At 42.9% G+C, this 26,606-nt stretch overlaps 1 protein-coding gene and 1 long non-coding RNA gene across 3 annotated transcripts; both read right to left on the reverse strand.

Annotated features, from left to right (window-relative positions):
- FDFT1 (farnesyl-diphosphate farnesyltransferase 1) lies at positions 1–26,526 on the reverse strand. Of its 2 annotated transcripts, XM_028521786.2 has the most exons (8): positions 26,175–26,526; positions 16,865–16,962; positions 15,892–16,075; positions 12,808–12,936; positions 9,900–10,091; positions 5,565–5,741; positions 4,319–4,471; positions 1–594 (listed from the first exon to the last, which is right to left on the reverse strand). In XM_028521786.2, exons 1-8 carry the CDS (start codon positions 26,271–26,273, stop codon positions 373–375), a joined length of 1,254 nt encoding a protein of 417 aa, XP_028377587.1. In that variant the 5' UTR covers positions 26,274–26,526; the 3' UTR covers positions 1–372. The 2 variants fall into 2 exon arrangements, with proteins under 2 accessions (XP_028377587.1, XP_028377585.1); XM_028521784.2 differs by lacking the exon at positions 26,175–26,526 and having other exon boundaries at positions 6–594; positions 16,865–17,258.
- On the reverse strand, positions 19,222–22,009 carry LOC118501967. The gene is made up of 2 exons (XR_004904628.1): positions 21,602–22,009; positions 19,222–21,386 (listed from the first exon to the last, which is right to left on the reverse strand). It is a non-coding gene; the product is annotated as an uncharacterized LOC118501967 (long non-coding RNA).
- Positions 26,527–26,606: the final 80 nt, after the last annotated feature.

Raw genomic sequence — 26,606 nt, forward strand, 5'->3', positions numbered from 1 at the left:
AACAGGAAACACACAAAGAAAATTCATTTCACTTTGCTGCTAGGGTGGGTGTTCAAAGTTGCTTCCAATTAAATGCATTCCATTATAATTCTAGCCAGGACCCACACTAAGATCTTTTGGCAGTCCGAATACAATTGCTTCCCCGGGCTGGCAGCACCCAGGGCGTGGCCACCAGCCATCACGCCCGGGTGAGCACAACCTACAAGGACCAGGTGCTGAGGATGATGTAATCTCTTACTCTTCTCAGCTGCTTGCCACAGTTTCCCAAGATCCAAGCCCGCAGATTTCGTACAGGATTAAAGCAGGAGGGGAAAAAGGGGGAAGCAAGTATCTGTCCTTGAAAAAAGGTCAACCCTTTCCATGGGGAACAAATCAGTGTTCTCCGGTCTGGACATAGTCTTCTGTGACCTGGGACAGGGTGCTCACATACTGCCAGCTCAGCGCAGCCAGGAGCATGACAAATGACAGGTAAATGGGGGAGTAGTGGCTCCGGGAGATCAGCTGACAGCTGGGAAGGTTCTGTGTCCTGATCCTGGAGATGATCTGCCTGGTTTTACTAGAAGATGCGTCTGAGTCGGGGATTCTATGATAGATCTGTGAAAGAAAGAAAATACGGTAAGTGCTACTTACTGACTCCTAAGAACTTTATAAACACGTTTTGTGTTGACTTCTTATAACAGCCCCAAACAGGGAGAGATTGTGAGTCCATTTTACCAATAAGGAAGCAGAACACGGAAGTGACAACCCCGAGTCACTGCACTAGTAAGGCAGGATGCCATCCCAGGCCTGTGGAAGCCCAAAGCCCATGCCAGCAGGGAGGCCTGAGCCCTGCTGCACCGGGAGCTCCTATGGTCCTCACCAATCGCCTGTCCCCACAGCTCCCAGAGCTGGGAGCACAGCGCTCAGACTGAAGCAGAATACCACGAAGAAGGGGAATGACAGCAGGAAGGCTAGCAGAGGCAGCCTAGGACAGGCAGACTGAACCTGGGGATGGGCAGCAGACTAGATGAAGAAAGGCTGGAGCAGGAGCAGGCACCTGAGACAACCCAGAGTTCTCCCTGCACCTCCACACCTCCTACCCCCGCCCCCCGCAATACCTCCAGAACCCAGTCTTCCTCCACATGCCACCCGCTACCAACCCTGGCTTGGCCCCCCATAACTCTCATTAAGCACTGAGCTCCTGCCTCTATGCTTAACTCCAAAAACCCACGTATCTGTTCTCCACGCTGGCAAAAAGATCTAAAACCTCAGCCTGACAGCCTCAGCACCAGCCAAGCACGGCCTGGGCCCGCAGTGCCGCATGCGCGCGGCCACTGCACGCGCTCTCTGTTCCTTCTTCGCTCACCCCACTCCCTCCGCGGGAACGCTGCACCCACATCCCTCCCCTGGCTAACTCTTACCTGTTGCCTACGTCTCAGCTTTGGTGTCATGTTTCCCAGAAAGCTTGCCCTGGACCCCAGCTTGGGCCAAGTGCCACTCTCCTGTCCATGCTCTTCCCTTATCTCTCATGTTCAAATCCTCTATTTGTATTTGTCTCCCTCACTAGACTGCAAGCTCACAGGCGCCTCGTCTCACTCATCTTCTATCTCCAGCCTCAGGCTGTGCCCGGCACACAGTAGGCCCTCCACAGATGTTTATTGACTCAGTGCCAGAGCAGTCGAGAGGCTGCGAAGACGGGAAGCGACAACGATCTGGGCAGGGACGCAGGCCAAGCGGAGGAAGAGGACAGAGCAGGCATTTAAAAAACAACAGTTTCTCAAAATTCTCATTATATAATGAGTATTTTTCCCCACAAACGTTTATTCTTACCACCTTCCCTCTTCCCCCCAAAAGCACAGCTGCAATTTCAGAAAACAAAGAAATAAAGAATATGCCTACTAGAATACATTAGTGCTGTCTCGCATCTAATATTATGCTAGAAAGGACAACAGTATAAAACAGAAATGAGGATGAAAGTACAATTTCTTCTTTAATTTCTTTCAAAAAATTTGGATGATGGAATTGTACCTATAAAAACAAGGACTACAAGAATAAAAGTATAATGTCAAACTTCCCTTACACTCCTCCTCCTCAGTCACAGGCTGGCGTAGGTGCTTTTACACCTACTCTCACTATGCTTTTTTATAAGCCTGCATGTATATAAATGTATCAAGTGTCATATATACTGCTAAGACAGACTGCTTTAAACAAAGTAACTGCTGCCCGCAATCAGAGGCCAGCTTTGCGGGCTACCCTCTGCCCTCTGCTGCAGCTGCGCCCTTTTGCACCGTGTTTACCAGCAGCCAGACAGCCGTCAAACGTTAGGTGTGGCCGTGTTCCAAGAAAAAGTTATTTTCGAAAACGGGTGGTCAGCCAGCTGTGGTTGGCCTACCCTTACCCTAAATGCAACTGTCAATCACAACTAGGATTTAATTCCAAAGGTTAAGAAAAACACCAAATAAAATCCAAATGTTTAATACAGAATTGCCTAGGGCATTTTTAAAAAATGACTTTCTAAAATAAGTGAAAAAATAAAATGGCAAAACTAAAATATTCCCTGAACTACACACAGACTACGTCAAGTATCCCGAATTCACAGAAGATGGAGAAGTGATGCCTAGGACGGCACCAAGGCCGCCCCTAGGCGCACACAGAGGGCTGAGTCCAGGACACGCCCAAGGACACCAGACCTGGAGGACGCCCGAAGGCCTTATGTAAAAGGGCACCACATTTGCATATAACCTACTCATATCCTCTTGAGTACACTTTAAATAATCTCCAGATTACGTATATGTAATATCTAATACGTAAATGCTATGTAAATAGTTGTTATACTGCATTATTTAGGGATAATGGCAAGGGGAAAAAAGTCTGTACGTCTTCAGTAGAGACACATCCACTGCAGATTTAACTACACGGTACATGTCAGCAACAAGGTAATTTATTTCCAATTATTTTTGACCTGTGGTTGGTTAAATCCTAGATGTGGAACCTGAGGATATGGAGGGCCGACTGTGTTCAGTGTCAAAAGGTTAATTCGACCCCTTAGAATCGTGAACAACATAGGCTCTGCAGTCAGCACGACCCGGGTCCAAATTATGGCTCCAGCGAGGTTAGTGCCTCAAGTGTCCTTGATCCTAACAGCACCAGCCCATCCGGCTGCTGTGCCAGGCACACAGTAAGCCGCAAATGAGTGCTGCCTATGTGGTGAACAGGACAGTTCTGAGTCTCACCGGCAAAAATTTTTTGGTCGATGGCTGAACACTTTCATCCAGTCACTAAAAGAACTTTAGGATTAAAAAAAAATTCGGTCTTCTCTTTTACCCCCTACAGGTGCCTCTGGTATAAAAACTGAGGTTCAAAGTTAGTCAGATAAAAAAAAAAGGAAGGAGATACAAGGAGAACGTGCCATATGCAACAGAAATCAGGGGAATGATGGTTGTGCAAAATTTGGTCGGGATGAAAGCTCCATCATAAATCGCATTCCCGTCCGGGCGTAACCAGGGGACTTCGGGGTGCACACAACCACCAGCAGTGGTAAGGTCTGGGACGGAGGAGGGTCATTTTATGGTTTCAGACACTCCTTAGTGTCTCAGTCTTCAAAAAGATCTTGAGGCCTCCACTCTGCAGGTGGCCAAGTCTCTAGGTATCGCCCAATGTCCCCTGCAGGAAGGGGGAAGCAAAACCACCTCCATCTGAGGACCACCACTCTAGGGCTGGTGATCAGCGTTAGAACTAAAAAGTTGTTCTTCTGAACCTAGCCATATTTTATTAGAGATTTGACCTAAACCAGCATGTTTTATTTTACAGGATAGTTTTGGTATGTGAAATGGGATCTGCATTAGAAAATACAGAAATAATTGCAACTTGATGGTTTTCCTCTGCCAAAATTTCCTACTGTGGCTTCTCAACTGAGGCCCATGCTGTAATAGGAAGTACAGACTGCGGTCAGGAGGTGAGGACTGGGGTCCAAGAGCCACCGGTCAGATAATGCATTAGCATTCACAAGCCTCAGCCACGCACTCCTGACCTGTAAACAAGCGGCCAGGTTGGTGCAGACCTAACATCATCTAGTTCAAAAAACACGATTCTACTTAGTAGTTCCAGCCGTGCTTCACTGAGCTCCTCTCACCAGAGGCCTGTGCGGCTCTGAGCAACGGGCTAGCTCCCGGTGTGTACACTCCTCTCCTAATCAGGGCCACAATCTTATCTCTTTATGCCACAGTACGATGAGTTGCTATGATCATCCAACATCCAAAGGTGAAATGTTTACATAAGTGAGCACTGTTTAAATCATAAAAATAGTTACAAATTACCTACGTAGTTGAATACAACCCACCTCTTCCATATACTGGTATATTATAGCTTTGACAGCTGGCATGTTGGTGGCATCCATCATTAAGGTCACTGCTTGTCCTTTCCGAATCTTCACTACCCCTTTGAACACCTGCTGATTATTGTAGCAGGCAGCCAGAGTGGCAATGGCCATTACCTAACAGGAAATAGGGGCGAGGGAAAAAAAAACACACTAATTCATTTTGCTTCACAAAACAAAAGAAGGAAACAGCACTGGAAGCAATCAGCATCGTGAAAAGGTCGCAAGGCCTTCTGTAGAATGAGACAGAGCCGCCGAAGAGCTGTAACTAACCAAGAAAAAATACCCACGAAGAAAGTATGTCAAGACTTTCGCCTTTCCCACTCCTCCCTTTCTCAACAGCAAACATCAATCAAGTTGTGTCTGCAGTCTTCAATAATTCTGTGGTTTAGCCACCAAAGTTCTTTTGTATTTGGAAGCAACAAGCACAAGCCAATGACACAGTTTCCATGCTAGGGCAATGAGTCACTAGATCTGGAAACTAATCTCAAAAAAATAATGCCTGATAAGATTTTTCTATTTTGCTTTTTTCTTTTTTTCTTACAATGAAGATAATAATTATACATTTTAAAAAAGTAGCACAGGGGAGGTGGGTAGAGGACAAAAGAAAGAAAAGGGAAGGTAGTTTCCCATGCTCCAAGGGAAATGCTTTCTAGGATAAATGAAAACCTAGGTCAGGCACACAGGTCTTAGTTCCAACAACCATTCAAATTCAAGATTGCCTACTAGGACATGATCAAACCAAGCTTGCAGATCAGTTAACTCCTATGCCTTTCTTCACTTAACTGAGTTAAAAATGGAATTGGTAAAGGCATTTTAAAAGTGTAAGCTCCTAGGATATCAAAGAGCTAGGTCCATAGGATCAGGTGCTGTTAGCCCGAGTCTAAGAAAATAACAGCAAATTTTAGGTGTTAAGACTTTTTAGTTAGTACAGCCTTACCTCCATGGCTCTCCCCATAAACCTAGGACAGGAGCAGACTTCACATCAAGGCTTAGCCAAGTGTGATGGCTGAGGCAAAGGGGAGGTATTATGAAACACTGCCTGCCCCCAGCAAATAAAGAAAAACTAGAGTCATCTTTTTAAAGAACCATGCTCCTGAACACAGCAGACCAAAACAGTAGTTGCACTGCACCCGCCCCCATCACCCCCACTACACACTCCCTTTGGCCTCCCTCTCCCACATACAATGAGCACAGCCTTGTCCCATACCTGGGGAATAGCGCAGAAGTTAAACACACTTTGGTTTCTAAGTCTGGAAAGGTAGGTGATGACATCTGGAATGTGGTGTAGTGCATTGGTTATAAGTTCATTCAGACACTGCACGGCCAAGTCCATATTCTCTGGCTTAGCAAAATCACTCAACTTCTTAACGTACTTGCTCCAAACCTAGACAGATGAAAAGATCAATAAACAGGTCAAGATGTGCACAAAGGAAAAATGCTCAAGCACTGTGAAAAAAATCTTTGAGAGTAAGAGCTATGATATAGTTCTTTAGCTGCTGACTCATCTTTCACCAAGATCAAGTCCATTTTAAACTATACCCAGTGGGTATTTATGACTACAAGTCAAGATCTAATTACAACCTAAGAGTACACGAAGTATTTGGGAAAGTGTCCCTTTAGGACAATTAGTGCCACCTGTATTGAGCAATACCTTGTAACCTCAGACTAAAGACATCTCCTATGTCCAGAAGGCATTAGTCTATTAAAAAAATAACCAGATATATACAAAATTGGCTACAACAGTTCAAGGTAAATATTTTCAAGGTTGCCAGGCCTCAAAATAATTAATGATTAGTATCACATTCTCAATTCTAGTAAGAATGCTACTGACCGAGCACACCTTGGGAAAAAGAGCTAGATTTATACCCTATGAACAAACGTTACCTCCCTGGATCTTGGAAACTTGAAAGTGAAATAACATCGTCAATTTGAGGTTCATTGATATTTTTTAATATTTAGAGGACTCTCTGAAGCTAGCAAGTAACTTACTTTTATTCTTGGATAATTCTTAAACTTCCTAAAGAATAACACTCCCCCAAAATAAATGAGTAGGCCTAAAAGGACTAAGAAATTCTATGGAAAGTCAAATTTGTTATCCATTTTTAACCTGCACCTCAACCCACTGAGATTGATTATACTCGATCGTTCTGCAGAACCTGGAGAAAAGAGGTTGCAGGCATACATTTACCGCCCTCAGCAATGATTGACACCTGGCCAAATCTTGTTCCATCTGTATGTGCCCCCACCCCAGCCCAGTGTTATTTTTTTTAAAGCCCTGATACATCAGTTTATCCACAAACACTTCATTATGGATTTCTAGAAGACTAGGAACCTTTCCTATACATCTATCTTATCACACCTAAAAATTAACAATATAATACAAACTATCTAGTTAGTGTTCAAATGACCCCATTATCTACATTTTTCTGTCCACTTGGTTTGTTCACATAAAGATATAAACAAATCCATATATTGCATTTGGTGGGTGTTCCTCAGGTCTATTCTGTCACTTTTCATTTCACTCCACAAGGAGGGGCCCAATCCTGGAAGAGAATCCTGGCTGGTCACTGTCCAGTTCAAAGGGGTAAGTCTACTCCGGCTCCCACAGGTGTCGCCATGCCCCCATGGGCTCACCCACTGGAGAACAACCCTTCCCGTTTCACCTGTTCTTCTCCAAGGGGCCCACCCTGCTGTCCAGGGGTTACCAGTTAGCTCTTCCGGGGCCTCTCCTGTTTCCAGGTGTGTTTGACGCCCCGTGGCCACCCTTGCTGTCTCCCACACAGTCCCTGGCAGCGCACAGGTTTCGTCTGTGGTGCTGGTGTTCTGTCTGTGTCCACTCGTGTTTTGGAGTTCCTGGGACAATGTGTTACTTAGTGATTCGGTATGTGCTGTCCATGAGCTGGATTCTGGGGGTGTTGTTTAGGTTTTGTTGTTGTTGTTGGTTTTTTTTTGGTCGAGCTGCTTTCCTCTTTTTTTGTGTGAGAATTTGGGAAAATCCGAAAACTAAGCTGTTGCTGCCACCATTACCATCTTCACGAAACTTAAAATTCTAGCTGGTAAGTGCAGAAAGGATGATAGAATTAAGATTGCACCATTTGGTATCTCCAATGAAAATGGATCTAGACAATGACCACCAAGGAAAAGAAGAAGAACCTATAACTTATAGGAAAAACGAAGTTAAGTGGCCATTAGATTTTTCAAGAGCCAGTTGAAAAATCTGCTTCTTCTTTAAAGCAGAAGAATATGGTAGTAAAACATTTAGGATCTCCAACAATGAGAGCTAAAAGCTTTATATTCAAAGAAACTGATCTTCAAATACAATGTTTATTATAGTTTATACAGGATTTAAATATACAAATATATTGGTAAGCTATTATCAATATATGTAAACCTAGGGAATTATGTTCTGAAGGATCTTTCCCATCTACCAGGGCAGGACCTTCAGGAAATGGAAATGACTAGAGGCACCAACACAAAGATGGGTGGTGAGCACAAAACCAAGCCTACGTAAGTGGAGTGAGGGAAATATTATAGTAGGTAATGGCTATCTATTATGACAATTTAGCTAGAAATACAACCATAAAAAATAGGGAGTTAGGCTAGCTTATATAAAAAATATCAGTTATTGTTAGTAATCATGCTTGGCTGAAAATCCACATTAACTTTTGATTCCCCCCAAATTTAACTGCAGTCATCCCTTGGTGTCCACGGGAGACTGGTTCCAGCATTCCCAGATACCAAAATCCGAGCATGCTCAAGTTCCTTGTGTAAAATGGTGCAGACTAATGCATACAGCTGGCCTTCTGCATACCTGGAACTGGTATGCAGAAGTTCCACACTACAACTGAAAATACTGCTGGTTGAACCATGGGATTCAAAACCCAAGGACACAGAGGACCGACCACATATTTACTGGGAAAAAAAAAAAAACAAACCCGAGGGTACAACCAGACCTGTACAGCCCAAACCCATGCTGTTCAAGGGTCAACTGCAGTTCTGTCTGTGCTTCTGTTTCACAGCATCAGGGCCGGGACGGGGGCGGGGGAGCGGTACATAGGATCGCAGGGCTGGTGTTTACTGCAGAGGCGGTCGGATATGCTGGACAGGCACTGGGTTGACCCAGGAGACTGCAGCTTCCCTTCAGGGGCGACCATGGACTCAGTGGCCGTCCTTAGAGCCCTCATCCCTTCTCTGAGCCATGGTGTCAAAAAAGGGTGGTCAAAAGCTGTTCTCAACCCTGGCTGCATAATAGAATCACCTGGGAAGCTTGAAAAACTGATGTCTCAGCTCAAGGTAGTTTTAATATGGATTTTCCTTACTGAGAGTAAAACTAATCTTTTCAGATGTTTAAGGATCATTTGCATGTTTCTTTCTGTGAGCTGTTTTTATCTCTTTGCCCATTTTTCTACAGGGTGCTTGATCTTTTTCTTAACTTTTAGCAGTTTTAAAAAATATTTAAATAAATAAAATATTAGGAATATTAGCCCTTTATCTGCAGTGTAAGTTGCAAATATTTTCCCACTTTGCCACCTGCCTTTTTTCACTTTGATAGCACTTGGTTTTACAGACTCACAGCAACAGAAATCAGACTGATGGTTGCCAGGAGGAAGAGGGGTTGGAGGGCTGGGTGGAGGGATCCAGCATCACATGTTCATTGGTGGTCACAGAACAGTCACGGGACGTGAGGTACACCACAGGGGGCAGAGTCAGTAATACTGAAATAACTGTGGGTGGTGCCTGGGGGGCACTGCAAACAGCTGGGGGCCACTCTGTAAGGCACATGACTGTGTAACCACTGTGCTGTGGCACCTGAAACTAATACAAAATAATATTGAATGGAAACTTTAAATAAATAAAATTTAAAAATAAAAACACTTGGTTTTAGGAAACCATTTTATGGAAAGTAAAAGGTAAATGCTGGAATAAAATCAGCAAATAGTCATAAGATTTTCTAGTTTTCCTTCTAAATAAAAATCTGTGTCAAAGCCTTGCCTTTCTCTAGTTTTTTAATTGTCACAGATTAGCTCTTGTCTGTTAAGGTGAACACCTGTAGTTCTCACCTATCTAGCATCCTTTCCCTCTTCTTGCCCTAGAATCCTTCTTGCTTTGCGGGGAATCCACTCTGTGTGTGATGGGCAGTATGACCCCGGTCTGTCTGGACATACCACTCAGCCCTGGGGTTCTATAAATGATTAAGGGATACAGTAAATGACTTGTAGGAACCAGCCCTATGAATCAGGCCTTTCTAAGGACTTTTTGTTAAGCTAGTAGGTGGAGAGTCATGGGTTATTGCACCCAACACTTGGCGAATGCCTGTCAGGAGAGAAAGAAAGGGCGCAGAGCCTGATTACATGGTCTGAACTCCTGGATTCAGCCAGTCTACCTACATGAAAAAAGCTGAATCTTAACCTGCTTTATACATTCTTTTATGTTGCTTAAGGTAGTTTGAGCTGCCTGTCACTTGCAACCAAAAGGGTTTAATGGGATTTGTTTTCAGAAAGTGTTTAAAATTATCTTTCCTCAAGTCCCCTGGGTTTGTTACCTCTTGAGGCCAAAACTCTCTTCCTTCTTGCTGATCTTCCAGATAATCACGAATGATGTTTGTTTTCTGCAGAAACAGGCCCATAGAGTTGGAACTCGCTGTGTCTTCACCGACTACAGGGTCTTCTAACTCCGAGGCCGAGAACAGACGAGAAAGGCCAATTCCCACCAGCCCGGCAACATAGTGACAGTACTGTAAAAGATTATTTTAGAAGTACTTCAATAATAAAAATTTTACTAAAGTGATAGTGCTAGAGATCATTAGCTACAAGAGAACAGGTTTCAAACAGAATGTACAAGATCTCATTTTGATTAAAAACACAAATGTACACTAGGGACAGGTAAGTAAAAACATCCAGGAAGGACGTGCACAAAAGATTTAATAGAAGTGACCTCTGGCTGGTGTGATTTATTTTTTTACTTGTATTTTCTGCATTTCTACAATGTGCATGCACTGCTTCTAGAATTAAAGTTATTTAGAAAATAAAGCAGTACAAAAAAAACTTTTTGATATCCAAAAGTGGGAGTAAAGGCAATGCAGGAATCAAATATATTCTAATGGAAGCTAGAATGGTGAGTTTAATCTTGAAGATATTGCAAGATCTTGCAGCATCTCAAAGTCCTCATTGCACAGAAGAACAAAGTGCTACCGGGATGTTCTTGACACGCTTTAAGCACTCCATACAGGTCTGGGCAAAAGCAGCATTACACTTGTGAATATGCGAAACACAGTTTATCATCATTTGTTAATCACTATATTACTTCCCTTACAAACGACTGTAAACCTACTTTTGCCCTACTTTGTGTATTCAATCCTCACAAACATCTTAGGCAGTACATACAACTATTATTACCATTTCACAGATGTGGAAACTGAGACAGAGAAGTCAAGTAACTTGACTTGCCCAAGATCACTCATCTGCGAAGTCAGAGGCTAGCGATGCAAAGCCAGATCCTCTGGCTTAAGGGGCAGGCTTTAACAACTTTGCTAAAACTGTCCTTCTCTACAGAGATCTTAGTAAACTAATAATTACCAAAGAATTTTCCCCATAAAAGTGGTTTGTCACAGCTATCCTCTCCTGAAAAGAGTATTCCAAGCAAGTTAATGCAATGCGTTTATAAAATAAATGTCCATTAGACAAAGCCAAAGAAGAGTAGAACTGAGGGTGGGAGGTGGGGGTGAGTGGGGCAGGGGAAAGATGGAGACAACTGTAATTGAATAACAATAAAAAATGATTAAAAAGTAAGTAATAAAATAAAATGAACATCCATCAGAGAATTTAAGAAGTGCAGAGTAGTTAATGAAGGTACCTCTAGAGAGGAGTTATGCAAAGACAGAAGAGTAAAGGGTCTCTGGTTGCAAGTAATACAATGCCAGAAACTAGTCAAGGGCACAGTGAAATGGCAAAGAGAATATTCTAGGAGAGGAAGATTCTGGAAAGAGTAAAGATATGCTGAAATTTGAGAGCAAGAAATAAGCTATGGACAACTACAAAAAATTTTAAAAGAATTACTACAAATTTAAAAGCATTAGTACCTCCACAGTGCTGTGCAAGGAAAAATATGTCTTAAGATAGTGTCTTTGTTTATAAATATTCCTGGAATGGAAATATTCAACTTTCTCCAAAGTTGAAGGAAAAATAATATCTCTCCATAGTCAGTTTTATCTGATCAGAACTTTCACTCAACAATCTATAATTACATTTCCTGACAAAGCTCCACAGCAGAAAAGGAAGTTACTGTGCAGAGAGCCAGTGCTGGTTCCTGGCCAGGAGTCTCAGCTTTAACTTTAAACTCCTAAACTGATATCCCAGCAGCAGTCACTTGCAGCACCGGCTAGCTAACAGGGAGCACCTACCAGCAGTTCCGAAGATGTTGCCATCAAGTTTTGACTTGTGCTTACTAAATGAGTATGTGTCAACAGTAGCCTTTTGTGATCCTAACCTAAATACTATTACAGATACAAAATGCATACACAGTTTTGACGTTTAAAATGTCGTAGTTTCCACTGGAGTGAGGAATTAAGGCTCACAAACATCATTCTTATTAAAAGCAGTGAGCCTCTTCCCTCCTACCTGGTATTTTGATGTTTTGTTTAGTCCCCTTATCAATTAGGTCACTTTATCTCTTAGGTCTCTTTATCTTAGGAAGCACTCTCCCAGTCTTGAACTCCTCCCCGGTCAGTAGCCTTCACAGTTGCTGGTCAGGAATGAACTCTGGCCGAATGAAAGCCACACCCACATAAATGTGCTTATAATCACAATACGAATTGGGGAATGGGGTCATGTCAAGAAACTTGGAATATCTCATATGGTCTTATTTCTGTTAAGGAGATGATGGGAAAGAAAGAAGTATTAGAGAGGTGCTCACCCCTCAGCATAATAGACCTATAATCCAAAGTTAGTACCTGTGGATGTTCATGAACTGCTTTTGTTTCTCTGGAAACGGCACATAATTTAACAGTTTAAAAAAGTAATCTTGTGTTAAGATGGAACTGGAAATAACTCAGATACTAAGCTTTATACACATACACACTTGGTGGTGAAAAAGAAAACAACAAAAACCCCACATTTTAAATATTTGAAACTAGTATGTCTACATGACATGAAGTAATTTAGCCATTTACTAAAATTTCCCAGCAAGTCGGAGACACTTTTATAAGCTAAATGTCAGTACCTCCAGGATAAGTTATATCTACTTTGACCTAACTTAATAGTAAACTCTCTACAACATAGATTATTTCCAGCATTAAACTATAAACCTTTATTTAGTGTTTACGATGAGTCATTCAAGCAAAACAGACGGGTTGTAAACCAGGAAGCCTGGACCTGGCGGACAACGGCTTCCTCCTCCTTGACTTCACGGTGAGGTGCCCCATGCACGGCACACTGCTTCCGAGGGGCACTGACCTTGTCCCACTCCTGTTCCGATGTCACATGCTTGTCCAAAAACTCTGCCATCCCATGTCCCATTTTCTGGCAAATGTCGGCAATCACTGTTTGATATTTCACAGACAGATTTCGAAACTCGAGGGAGATCTGAAATGGAGATATAAAAAACAGAACATGTGAAATATGTATTTACCCTGGGAACCAATGTGGTACCTAGATCATAAAGCAAAGCAACAGCAGAACTTGCTAATTAAGACTCCCAAATGATTCATCTATCAGCCTATCATCTAGATTACTCTAGTTTTCTATATCCTGAATAATAAACCCAACAAATTTTATAAACACTGAAGAAGTGGAAGGGTCTAAAAATGGTAGTTTCTAGACTCAAAAGAAGATCCCAAGTCTCACTATACACTCATTTTTCTAGTAAATGAGATGCTTCAACATAAAACTGGGCATAAATGTAAGAACTGAAGGAAGAGGGCCCCATTTCAGGCAAAGCCCTTCAGAGTGTTAAAGTCTCTGGCACGTCCCCCGCAATGAGCATTGTTTGGAGACTGGGAACAGACAGCCAGAAGCGCGTGTTCCTGCAGCGTTTATATTCCAGCAATCAGCAAACCGTTTTCTATCATGAATTTCCAAATGTATGTAAAGAAGCTCTAGTGTCTTCCCCGCTACAAGGCCATGCTTTGGAACTCAATTTAGTCCATTCTCGGGCATACTACTCAACATTTTTTTTTTCCCTACAGCCCAGGCTCTGATGTAAAAAAAATACTATTGATGTTTTTAAAATTCATTGCTACTGCACAAATATCTTAAGTTCAAAGAAGTGTTTATAAATTATGAAAATACAATATAAAAACACCATGAAATTTCTCAAATAAAATGCTGTAAAATAGCATTAGACCCAACACACAATACTGAAGACAGTGACTAGACTTTGATATGCATCAAAAGTGTGAGAAAGACCTGGTCTGTGTTTACAGAAGAGTTAGAAAACCTTCCTCAGGAAACTCCTAAATTTAAGGACCTAATGGAAAACAAGCTGGCTGCAGGGCAGCAAAGGGATCAGGAGCCTCAGTTACTTCAGAACTACTCTAAGAACATCAACTGTTAACCCCCCCCAAAATCCGTAAAATCAACCCAGCCTCGCCAGAACTCTGTTCTTTCCAGAGCAGTTGTTCCAAGCCCAGCCCAGAAGTAATCCCTGCGGAGGGCTACAACAAATGAGCTAGTCCACCAAAGGTTCTTCGCACTCCAAATCTCCCCAAGACCCGCTCTTCCCCCAGATCCTGGGCCAGGTCAGTTCTATTTACAAGGGAGGAAAGACCAGGGAGGTGCGGGAGGAGGAGCAGCTTAGACTCTGAAAAACTCCAAAATAAACATTTCCTTGCTGAATTTGAACCATCTCCTCCAATAACTCTGTGGTTACATAATCATATAAAGTTACAAAATGAAAACAAAAATATCTAGGAAAGAGTGTCAGTGAAGAGCTGTTTTCCCAGAAGCCCGAGGGAGGGAGGGGAGCACTGCTGACTCACTCCAAACTCCGTGCTCATTTCACACGATCTCGATAGTAACGGGTTCTGCCCAAGAAAGCCAGCCAGTCAGCCTAGTTTTTACTCCTCCAGGTGATTCTGTTTCACAACTACCACAGATTTCCTGGGCGTTCCAACAGTGAACATTTCCTCTACTCGGGGTGCATGTTCTGCTCACGCCAGCGCAAGCACAGAGGACGCAATGGCGGAGGCATGTGAGGAAGTTGCTCGGGAGGAGTCAAGGCCCTCTGGAGAGCCTTAGTGCATGGAGGAAGGCTACCAGGAGGAGTCCACTAGTGTAATGGAGAAAGGTGTGAGCTCTAATGCTTCACTTAAGTATTTTTCATTGATTCTTTTCCTTTCGTCTTCTTTTATATTGTATTGTACTGTATCAACTCCACTGAACTATTCTTCACAGACTTTTTGGTTTGTGTTGTACTGGGCTTTTGGCTTTGACACTGAAAAAATATTCTCAATAATTTGAAATAGGCTTCGCTTCAAAGGAGTCTTTCTCAAAACATTCTTTTGTAATGGGTGGATCCCTCCCTCTCCACTCAGGAACATAGATTTGTTTCAATAGTAAGAGCCTAAAAATTCTGGCAGCTATGTATAAATACAGAAGGGCTCCTTTGAGTCATTAGGAACATGAGACTTTGCTAAATTAAAACTTTATTTATAAGACATGAAAGAATCACTTATTTGTGTGATAAGATGTGCAAATTCCAGAAAAGCAGGGCCCAGTCACATATATCACATAAACTTGTGGGATTTTCTAAAGCTCAAGATTTTAATTATAATCCACTTTACTCCAACAGAATGGATTAAACATCTAATATTTCCAGAATACTTAGTAGGTACCAGGCGTTATTCCAAGTACTTTACACATATGAACTTACTCAATCCTCACAGTTCTAACTTTACAAATGAGAAAACTGAGACACCAAGAAGTTAAGGAACTTGTCCAACACCACACAACTATAAGCTACAGAGGATCATCCTGCTTCTGAGTTCTCCCCCCAGCTGCTCCCTACAGCACAGCCAGCTCTCCTCATGGTGAGCAGCCCATCCGTGCTACCGTGCTGCCAGCAGTGCTGCATACCTAAGCTTCGTTATAGGCAATAGGTTTTGTGGGCTGGCTTGAGATTCCCTCTTTATGCCACTAGAACTTGAGTGCGTCTTTCCACAGGAGTAAACATGGGACCAAACACTACAGCAATAGTTATAGTAGCTAACACCACTCTAAGAGCTTTATCTGTATTAACTCTTTTAATCTTCACAACAATACTATGAGGTAGGTACTATTATTACCTCTCTGTTATAGAAGGAAAAAAACAAAACAAAACAAAACAAAACAAAACGAGGCACCGGCAGGGTATGAACTAAGCACCAGTAAATAAGTGGGAAAGTTGGGATTCCAACCCAGGCAGTCTTACCCATCACATTATATTATGCTGCCCACAGACTGCTTATTTAACCGTTCTCTATAGATGTGCAGGCTGTCGGACACTACCATCAATTATAAACTCTGTAAAGTACATGCAGAAGAGATCTGTAATTCCACTACCGTTGGGAAGTCCTCTAGCACTTGTCGATCCTTCTCCTTGCTCTCCATGAACCGCCAGTCAGGTTCATAAAGGTAAGTGTGAAAGTTGTGTAACAGTGGGATCTTTTTCTCTATACTGATGGTCATATCATCTTCCACAGTGTCCAGAGCTCGGAGAATCAGATAAAATATGCACACTGCATGGCTGTAAAACATAGAGAAGTATTAATATACAAGAATAAACTCAAAGATATTTATTTCAAAATAGCATCTCATTTATGCCAGGTCATTTTGTAAACCCTCCTACACTCTGCAGAACTATGAAAGAATATCCAAAGCCTTTCATACTTCAGATATCTTATTTTCCTTTCTTATAGAGCAACAATGGACTGATATAGTTTATTTATAAAAATAAAAAACCTATCAGCTGGATGTCACTACTCCACAATGAATTACAATTAACTAATGTAAAACAGCTGTACAAAGGCCAACAGACCAAATGTTTAGATGAAACCAATATTTTGCAGATAAAAAATAAAGTCAAGAGATACAACTTCTCATACAAATACTATCGTACATTAAGGCAATTGGTCTAAATTCACGTATGCATGTAATCTGCACAGAGCAACTTGAGAAGAATCACCCCAGAATACTACAAATATAAAGCAACATAAGAAAAATGCATGACCTGTTCAGAGACAGGTTCAGCTGCCAAGACTAAAAAAAGTGAATAAACAACCCCCCTTCCTTGAAAGAGCTGGGCCAGCAGACATCATTAGGTGGCAAGGTGCCCGGAAGGGCAGTCTGAAGTAAATACATGGGCGTTCCAACAGGGAACTTCTCCTGTACTCAAGTGGTGCACGTTGTGCTTTAACCACAAGCACACAGAATGCAACGGTTGGGGGCTCTGTCAAAAGAAAGTTTCTTGGAATGACACAAAGCCCTCTGGAAAGTTTTTCTCCCCACGCCAAAGAGAGCTGCCCCTGCCACTCACCGCATTTCTTCATCCAGCGCCTGGATAACAGCTGCGAAACTGCGACTAGTCTGATGCAGATACTTGTAGCAAGTTTTCAAGCTGCTGCTGAGTGAGTCCTGTGGGCAGAGACACACGGAGGTAGCAGAGGTCGAGGAGCAGGAGTGGGACTGGGGCAGGCGGCAGGCAGCTGTCGGGCTCAGTAGCCGAACGCAGACACCCTCTCCCCGTGGCCACTCTTTGGAGGGCCAGCAGCGCGGGGGACTACCTGTGCCCCTGGGCGCCGCCGCGGGGCTCAGCACCAAAGTCCGTTTGAAGAGGGACATGGCCTTGGTGCCGCAGGCGACTGCAGCCATGAGAAACGAGGCTCTAGCGCCAAGTTTTTCCTCCATAGACCCAAGCGGAGCTGGAAGACGCCCACCGAGGGGGCGGGGCGGGGCGAGCTCTCCTGCCACTCTAAAAGACTCCAGACTGGCGGGCAGCAAGCGCAAGTCCGCCCACCTGCCCCGCCCCACCCCGCCCACTGCCAAGTGAGGTCCTCGGAGCACAGGGAGAAGGCCCCGCCCCTTGCCCCCCCCCCTCGCCCCGCAAGCAACCCTTTCTCCCCAGACCCCAAAGGTAGCTAAATCATGCAGGCTTCACTTGCAAGAAGCGTGCTTTTACTTCTTGCGACTGCATCTCTCCTTGATCAAACTTCAGTCAGGCTCCCTTGAATCCCCCACGTCTGCACTTGTGTGTCTGTATCACCCAATTTTAGCAAAAGTCCTAAACTCATTTGGCCAAACTCCCCAAACCCTGACATCCGATCAACCTCACTCACTATCTGACGCGACCCCTCCTCCGACATCCCATGGCCCTGGCCTGCCTCCAGCTCCCTTTAGGTCCTTGTACCAGAAAGTCCTCGTCCCAGATGTTTCCTTACAATTTTCCCCTCCACTCTGCCTGCTCCTTGACTATGAATCCCCAGTACTAGGAGTTAGAGAAGTCCAGTTCTATAACTGAGGTCTCTCTCCCCTATTGCAATAGCTTTTCTGAATAAAATCTGTTTTTACCCCTTTAGCTACTGTTCAGCTGCGTTTTCTTTAACACCTAGTAAACCTCTACTAGTCTCTGGAAAACTATTTTTCTTTTTAAGATTTCTATTAGTCTTTTCCTTTGCAAATCTGAACTGTAACTATCTGCTTCCTGAACTTTATTATTCCCTAAGGAAAACAAGAACTGTTTTTCCAGAAAAAAAAAACAACAAAACAAAACCATATTCTGATATGCAAGCATATCATCAGAAAGAACTACTGTGTGTTTTATGGAGACTTAATATTTTAGAACAGTTTTGTGTTTACAGGAAAACTGAATCAGAAGTATAGAGTCCCCCCCCCAAAAAGTGAAGAGTTACCATACACCCTCCTACACACCCCCAATCTCCACCACTCTATTTTTAAAAGAGAAATGGAAAATTGAATTATCTAACAGGGGAGTGATTAAAAAAATACAATACAGCATATGCACCAGAAATCCCATAGTCACATTGCAGTGGTAACCCTGGTGTGTGGGGGGCGGGGGAGGGTTTTTTTTTTAAATCACACAATCAGGAGAATTTAATTTTATTGTCATGTCCAATAAAAATTATTAGTAAAAATATATACTAAGCATCTTATATTAGAATCAGATATTCAGTAAAGGTATGATTAATAAACACATTCATAGAGTATTTAATGATTCACCAACTCCTTCCCAGGACTCCACAGTAAAATAAAAGAAAGAGAAGGAGAGCTGTCTGCTAAGCTCCCCGCCAGCTCTTCACACCCACTGCCGTGACCAGGCTGCAGGGACTCCTTTCGGCACTGCCACATGTTTACTCCTCAGTGAAATCTAATGGTGTAGTCACCGGGTCTGAAGAGCAACACTCTTAAAGAATACTCTACCCCTCCGTTTCCAGCACACTGCCTGCACTCTCAAAAGGGGACTGAGGTCAATAAATCACGTCCCTGTCTCCCTCTAGCACCTATTTGTTTCAGTGCCTCACCCTGGAACAATAAATTTTCTCAGATCACCAATGCACAGGAAGATGAAACTATTAAACACACTACGGAAAACACTACTCACTAAAAATTTCCACTGCTTGACTCGCAGTTGAGGGAAAGACAAAGAAAGGCTGAAGCTCCTGCTGCCTGTCCCTAGAGCCTCCTGATGTTTACCATTGCTGAAATCAAGTGCACTCCCAAGAGCTCTCAAGTGAGAGCAGACGGGAATGAAGGGCGTCTAGAAGCCTGTGGGGTGGCTAGAAGCGCGAGTCTGAACTCCCAGGACTGGGGCTCCAGTCTCGAGCTGAAAGACAGTTCCACAAGTGAAAAGCTACCAACCCTCTCCACAGTCTTCCATTAAGACGTTAGGTAGCACAGGTTCCCTCAGAAGCAGGGGAAAGACCCACAAACTTGAGAACTGAATTTATGTGACAAGATTAATAGCTTCCATTTATTGGGCAGCTACATGTTGAGCACAATACAAACATTACTGTAAGTCCTTAACCTGCTGTACCTTTTTAATCTTGAAAAAACCCTTTAAGGAAGGTGTTACAGACCTACAACCCACCTGAAATCTTCATGGCCAGCAGCATGCAGCAGGATTCAGATTTTTTTGTGTTGTAGAAAACAGGAAATAAAATGCATATACAGCCACAGTCATTGTGGAGCAGCATCCCATAATTGATCTTAACATTTCTTCAGCAAAACATTTGAATATTTATACTAACTGGGGTCACTTCAATTTAGAGCAATTTTTTTTTTTTTGCTACAAAATAACCTTGAGCCAGACTTATTACCAAACTCCTTGTTTTCAGATAATTTTGGAGTTGGGAAATGTGCTGCAGGGACTGTGATCTGGTATCTGCATCACAGGTAAACACACTGTTGCTCTGAGGTTAAATGACCAAAAGTTATTCAGATTAACAGAGTCAGGATTTAGATTTATCAGACTTAAGATATTTGGCTTAATAGCAGGATTGAAGCGTGACAGATGCTGGAACTGCATGTTTACAAAACACCTGCTCTCCCCATTATGTACCCTCAGGAATGTCACACCTTGCAGGTGGCAGTAGGCCCTGGATTTACTGATATGCTCCTAAAAATTTGGTATAAATCAAGTTTACTGAATTCTGAATTCCTATAGCCAAATCCTGCTGATAGAAATAACCAGCCCTCCATATCTGATAAGTGCAAATCCCCCCAACTTCTTTGTTACTTAAGAGAGAAACTAATATGTTAAGTGAAGGAAAATGGTTTTTGCTGTTTGCTCTAATTTGAGGTACACTCAACTATGTTAAAATGGCTCACAGGGGTTAAAAAGGGCTCAAAACTGCAACTAACAAAACCAATAATGTCATACAGTATTGTTCATCAAATCTCAGAGCTAGAAGAGGGACTAGCCCGAGTGTCTAAAAGATTTAAAAAGATGATACTGTGAAAAGCTTTTCTCCTACCCCTTTACCATGGCCACCCACTTCTTTCTCTAGAAGTACCCAATGCTACCACTTTTCTCAGCAGTCTTATTTTACAGCGAGAAAAATGAGACACAGAGAAGTCCAGTCTCCAGACCCAAATCTCAACATTACAAATTGAATACCCTGACTTCAGACTCTCAGATCAAGATCTTTACCTATCTTGTTCACTGCTATTATCTCCAGTTGTTGAAGGAAGGAAGACAGGAGGAGGGAGGAAGGAAGCTAAAGCACAGCAGAAGCAGGAAGGGAAGAAAAGTGGTAGGAGGATGCCTGCTATGAGCTGGGAACACGTGACAGCGCTGGCATTTGATTGGCTGTCAGGAACAGCCAAAGCCTATGCTCTTTATCCCACCAGGTGGCCTCCAAACTAGAAAACATGGAGGCCTTCAGACAAGCCTAAGTTGGCACCCTGGCACGACCACAAAGGAGCTGTGTGACCTCACAAAAGTTATTGTATTCCTTTATGCCACCATTTCCTAATCTGTAAAATGGCAGCAATAAGAGGACTCTCTCTCTTCAGGGTTGTTGTCAACATTGACTAGTGTGGTTAAGTTATAAATGGCTGCAAAAATTTTGTGGGTCTTTTGATTAGGAGATGGGACCTTTCTCCACCTCCTCTGGGCTTTCCCTTTGATTTTTTTTCTGGCCCCAAAGTAGCAAATGTAACTAGAGCAAAGACCTGAAAAGTACATGCACTTTGTGCTCTTCCAGCCACGAGGAGAAGCCTTTGGGGCTGGCCTGCTGGATGAGACACGTATATGGCCCAGTGTGCTAACCACCAAGTGGTCCAGCCACAGCCGAACAGTTCAGCTGAGCAAACCCAGGAGAAATCAACCAAGCTGGCCCAGGCTAGAACTCCCCTGTTCTAGAGATGTATGAACTCAGCTGTCATTTTCGGTCAGTTTTTTTTAATTTAATTGTGGTAAATAAACATAATATAAAATTTACTGTCTTGAACATTTTTAAACGTGCGGTTTAGTACTGTTCAGTACATTCATGCTGCAGTGCAACCAATCTTCAGAACTGAGCCACCCAGTTTTGGGGCTTCTTACTCAATGACAGCTGCTTGTACGCTGAGGGAACAGGTTTAAAAAGCTTAGCACTATGCCTAGCAAACACAGGAACTCAATAAATGATGACTATTATTAACATCATCATTAATTTGATTAATCTAGTTTACAATATAATCTCCTACTTCCACTCACCTATCAGAGGAGTGGTTCAGAAACACTGCTTTCATCATGACCTAGTTCTGCTTTAACCATTACCTGTCTGACCGAGTACAGCTCAGCTTCTGTGTCCCCACCCACACTCACCCAACTTCATACTTGCAGTCTACATGCTTCATTGCCAGCCAGGGTGGGTTCCTTATCATTCTACACGCTTCGTGCTGGATCCTACCTACACGACTTGGCTCGTGCTGCCTTTTTCCACTGAGGATCCTCCCTCCTAGGCTAAAATCTAATACCTCTTCAAGGCCCCAACCCTTACAAAGCACGATTCCTGTGTTTTCTGAAAACTTTTCACTGTGAAACATTTCCATTTCAGTAAAAACTCCTGAAATCAAAATGTCCTTCAGATTACTCGGCACTTCCTAGGTTATCTCACTTTTGCACACCTATTCTCCAATAGACTGTGTTTCGAGCAGGCATTTCCCACTTTGCATCCATCATACAAAAGTACATTCATCTGAAAGACAAATACCATATGATCTCACCTTTAATAGGAACCTAAACAACAAAACAAAGAAACAAGGAAAATATAGTCAAAGACACTGAAATAGAGGACAGGCTGACAGTGACCAGAGGGGAGAGAAGTGGGAATTTCAGGGGAGAATGGGAAGGGTTTATAGGAGCAAATTTAAATGACACATGGACAAAACCTAGGGGGAGGGTAGTAAATGGGAGGGAAGCGGGGAGGGTTGGGTGGGTGGGCTGGAATGGGAGTAAAAGGGAGAAAACTGTACTTGAACAATGATTAAAATAAAATAAAATAAAATGTGTATTCATCTTTCAGCTGAATCTGGACAATGCTCTGCTTATTGTCTCTGAGGTCCCTCCCTTCAAGGTAAGCAGCATTGTGGGGTTTGGCCTAGAATGAGCTCTAGGTCAGACTGCCAGGCTCCAAAATAGGCTCCTGCCCTAAGTAGCTGTTGGACTTCAGGCAATTAATTAACCTTTCCATGCCTGCTTCTCCCTCGATAAGATAGGAAAAAGTATACCATTGCTTCCTCATTGTGTTACTGGGAAGGTTTAAACAACAAATGGAAGGAGGTATTTAAAATAGCACTTGCCACATAGCAATAACTCAATAAATATTAAGCATTATCACGACAGCCTTTATCTAAAAAGTGAAGATTTAGGTTTAAAAAGTCTTTGGGCTGGTCTTCCATCTCTTGTCCAGGAGAACAGGTCCTGAACAGGTACATTTAGGGATCAGGACTGACCACAGATTCAAGTGCACGGCATGATGAGCCTGCCTAAAAAGCCAGTGAACACTGACGTGGGAGGGTGAGATGGGGAGAAGAACCTAACTGTGTCTGGACATTTTATTTCTTAACAAAAGCAACACAAAAGCTGAAACAAATACAGCAAAAACTTAATATGTAGTTAATCTTGGAGACCGACACAAAATAGTTTGTTACAATATTTTTAGTATTTTTCTATTTGTTTGAAATATTTTATAACTAAAATGCATTTGCTAAAGTTAAAGCAATCTTAACCTATGTTCATTAGAAATACAATATCCAAGACGGACTATTTTTACATGATGTGTCTTGCCAAGCACTATGACACCCCTCACGGATGGCGATGAAGCTCTCCACAGGTGTAACAGAAAAACCAAGAAACATAAGGGTGGGATGGGTAAGGAATGAGAGATAAGCAGCAGACCTGCTTAAGACCTTTTTCTTCTTTTTGAGCATGGAAAACAAGTCTTTTATGCTACTCTGGTCATAAATAAATTTTTTAAAGATTTTATTTATTTATTTTTAGAGAGGGAAGGGAGGGAGAAAGAGAGAGTGATAGAGAGAAACATCAATGTGCAGTTGCTGGGGGCAACCCAGGCATGTACCCTGACTGGGAATCGAACCTGAGATGCTTTGGTTCGCAGCCTGCGCTCATTCCACTGAGCTATGCCAGTCAGGGCATAAATAAAATTTTAACGTCAAAAATATGTAACATCCATAAGGAAGAAATTTCAAGTCTGAAATAACCAGACCACACCTAAACTACTGCTGTTCAGTTTTGAACAATAGACTTTAAAGACAGACCAGGTTGGTAAATGACCTGGAAAGAGGAACAGATATCGAGCGGAAGAACACAGAACATTTGGCTTGTGTATCTGTATAGAGAGAGGATATGTCACTGCAAGTACTGTATTACTCAACAAGGGTTAGACTCCCGGCTCCAGAGAGAGAACAGAGTGGAGGAAGTTCAGCTCACTTAGGTAACACTGCCTCAACTATCTGGAGATGGACTGGGCAGTCTCCATAGATAGTGAATTATAAGTCACAGGAGGTGTTCAGGTGACTGCACCACCTGGATTGTAAAGGAATGACTATTTGTTTTATGTTACAGCTCCCTCCTGGGAGAATGTGGTAACAGTGGACACCATTCTCCTCCCCCTAAAACACACAAATTCACAACAAATGTTTCCAAATAACTTCAGAAAAGCTCCAAGTAAGAACTCTTAGTAAGAATCTCTAATCGAAAAAGTATCCATTGAGCCCTGGCTGGTATCATTCAGTGGATTGAGTGCTGGCCTATAAGCCATAGGGGGTGGCTGGTTCAATTCCCAGTCAGGACACATGCAAAAAATATCTATTGAATAAGGCACAAGAGCAACTTAAAGCTGTGTTTCTTTTAGGCATTCCTCAAAAGATTAAGCCCTTATTCCAGCCAAAAGTGATTTTTCACTTTTGTTAATTTCCTTATGGCATTTACTATTATCTGCCACATTTACTTATGTTTATCTTGTTTAAAAAGTTAGATGTTTCTCCAGGGCAGTGCATCTACTTTTTGTTCATTAACGCACTAAAGATACATCTAACAAGATTCCTGTTTTCAAAATGCTTACAAGCCAGAATCTTACATCTGAAAGGGATTTGGGGAACATAACGCCAATACACAAATAACCACAACACAAGGTTATGCTACTGATATAAGGTAAAAAACAGTGCTAGAGAAAATGGTTTTCCATGTCACAGGTGACATGAAAAAGCATCTCGTGACGGTACCCTTCTAAAGTTTTCTATGAACAATTAATTTCACAACGTTTTACTGACCTAACAAGATGATGAGCTCTTCGACTGTTTTATTTGTCATGCATGTCGGCCTGCCATGCTGAACCCTCTATAACTCCTGGCACAGAACAGATGCTTTAAAAAAATGACTGCTCCTGGCTGGCATAGCTCAGTGGATTGAGTGCGGCAGGCTGAGAACCAAAGCGTCGCAGGTTCGATTCCCAGTCAGGGCACGTGCCTGGGAGGCGAGCCACGGCCCCCAGCAACTGCATATTGAAGTTTCTCTCTTTCTCCCTCCCTTCCCTCTCTAAAAATAAATAAATAAATAAAATCTTAATAGAAAAATGACTGCTGAATGATCAATAGGTGGCACTCAATGAAACTAGACCTTGAAAGATGAGGACGTTAAGTCATGAGACAAAGGGATAAAAGTTTTTTTCATTGAAATTAAAGTGTTTTAATGAAGGACAACTATTAAGGGTACATTTAAGCAAAGAACAGTATTTCACTGTGATAGCTCCATTGGGGAAAAATAAAACTCTTGACATAACCCACTAATACAGCTGAAGGTGTCTAGTCATTCAATAATCACTTTAGAATAATTTTTTTGTTGGAATAAATACCTTTGTAAGTATTTACTTAACAAAGGGTGCAGGAATGAGGCAGATAAAATATAATTTTTTTGAAATATAAATTAAAAAACCAGGTCTGGCCTTCAAAAAGCCAACAGTGTAGCTAATCAACATACAGGTAATTAATAAGAACTTGGAAGAGTAAATAAGTGTTATAAAAAAACCGAGAAAGCACTGAGGAAGATGTGGGTCAGACCGTAGGAAAGCAAGGGAAGCTTCTGCAGGACCTGGAGTAACAGAAAACTGGAAAGATAAGTCCGGTTTCATTCTAAAAAAGGCATTCACACTATTTACATAGTTCATTTCGCTCCATATTCCTCTCCAAGGTCCTGTCTCACTTACACTACCCACATAGCCTATTGTGCAAACAAAGAATAAAATAAGATATCATCAACGCGAAGGAGTCAATCATCAAGGTGGAGAATGAAATGTGGCCCTGACAGGTGTGGCTCAGGTGACTTAAAATCGTCCTGCCAACCGAAAGGATGCGGGTTCGATTCCAGCCAGGGCACATGCCTGGGTTGCCGGCCAGGCCCCCGGGGGCGTGGGAGAGGCAACCACGCATTGATGTTTCTCTCTCTCCCTTCCCCTCTCTCTAAAAAATAAATTTAAAAAATATTTTTTTGTAAAAAGTAAAGAATGAAATGTGAAGCAAAAGTACCTGAAAACCAATGTCTTGAGCGAGTAGAAACATTTTAAGCAGCAAGGCAACCTGAGGGAGGGTAAGGGCCAGAGAAGGTCTGCGTAGGAGACCAAAACCAGCTGGATGCTTCCTTGGGTTAAGGAAAGTGAATGAACCAGGATGGCAACTGTCTGCTCCCGGAGGGAAGAAGGGAGACTGAGACGTTTGGCTCGCCGCGCCCCTCATCCCCGATTTTGGTCCCGCCGGGCTAGGTCGGAAAGACTCGCGTCGAGCGCAGCGTCTCCAACCCAGCAGGAACGCAGGGATGCTCAACCCACCTCGTCCATCTTGGGCATCACCTTATGCCAACCCCCTATCCGGAAGCGCAGCAGGTTGTAGAACTCCTCCGGGTGTCCCAAGCACTTCACGAACTCCATCTGAAAGCAGGATGCGAAGCCTCAGTGACTGACTCCCTAATTCCTCCACCTGGCACTTGCCTGTGGAGGTGAGGCAGTGAACCAGGCGGGAACACAGGCGGGTCCAGAGCGGCGACGCCACGCCCACTTCCCGCCCATCTTAACGGGCCCCGCGCTCTCGAGACACTTCCGGTGGCTTGTAGGATGGACTGACACGCACTGACTGGCCAGAGCTGTTCGTACCAGAGAGACGCTGGCCAATCGGAGGTAGGATAGTCTGGCGTGATGAGCACACACTAGAAGCTAATTGAAGAGCGAGAAAGAGGCAGGCAAGCGGGATTGGTGCTCCTACTG

The sequence above is a fragment of the Phyllostomus discolor genome, chromosome 8, assembly GCF_004126475.2.
Source record: "Phyllostomus discolor isolate MPI-MPIP mPhyDis1 chromosome 8, mPhyDis1.pri.v3, whole genome shotgun sequence".
Classification (NCBI taxonomy): domain Eukaryota; kingdom Metazoa; phylum Chordata; class Mammalia; order Chiroptera; family Phyllostomidae; genus Phyllostomus; species Phyllostomus discolor.

Coding starts and splice junctions, on each gene's coding strand:
- FDFT1 (XM_028521784.2), bottom strand. CDS start 17,235: ATGGAGGAAAAACTTGGCGCTAGAGCCTCGTTTCTCATGGCTGCAGTC. Junction 16,076..16,864: donor GCGCTGGATGAAGAAATGCG/GTGAGTGGCAGG, acceptor TATGTTTTACAG/CCATGCAGTGTGCATATTTT. Junction 12,937..15,891: donor TGCTAGAGGACTTCCCAACG/GTAGTGGAATTA, acceptor TCTCCATTTCAG/ATCTCCCTCGAGTTTCGAAA.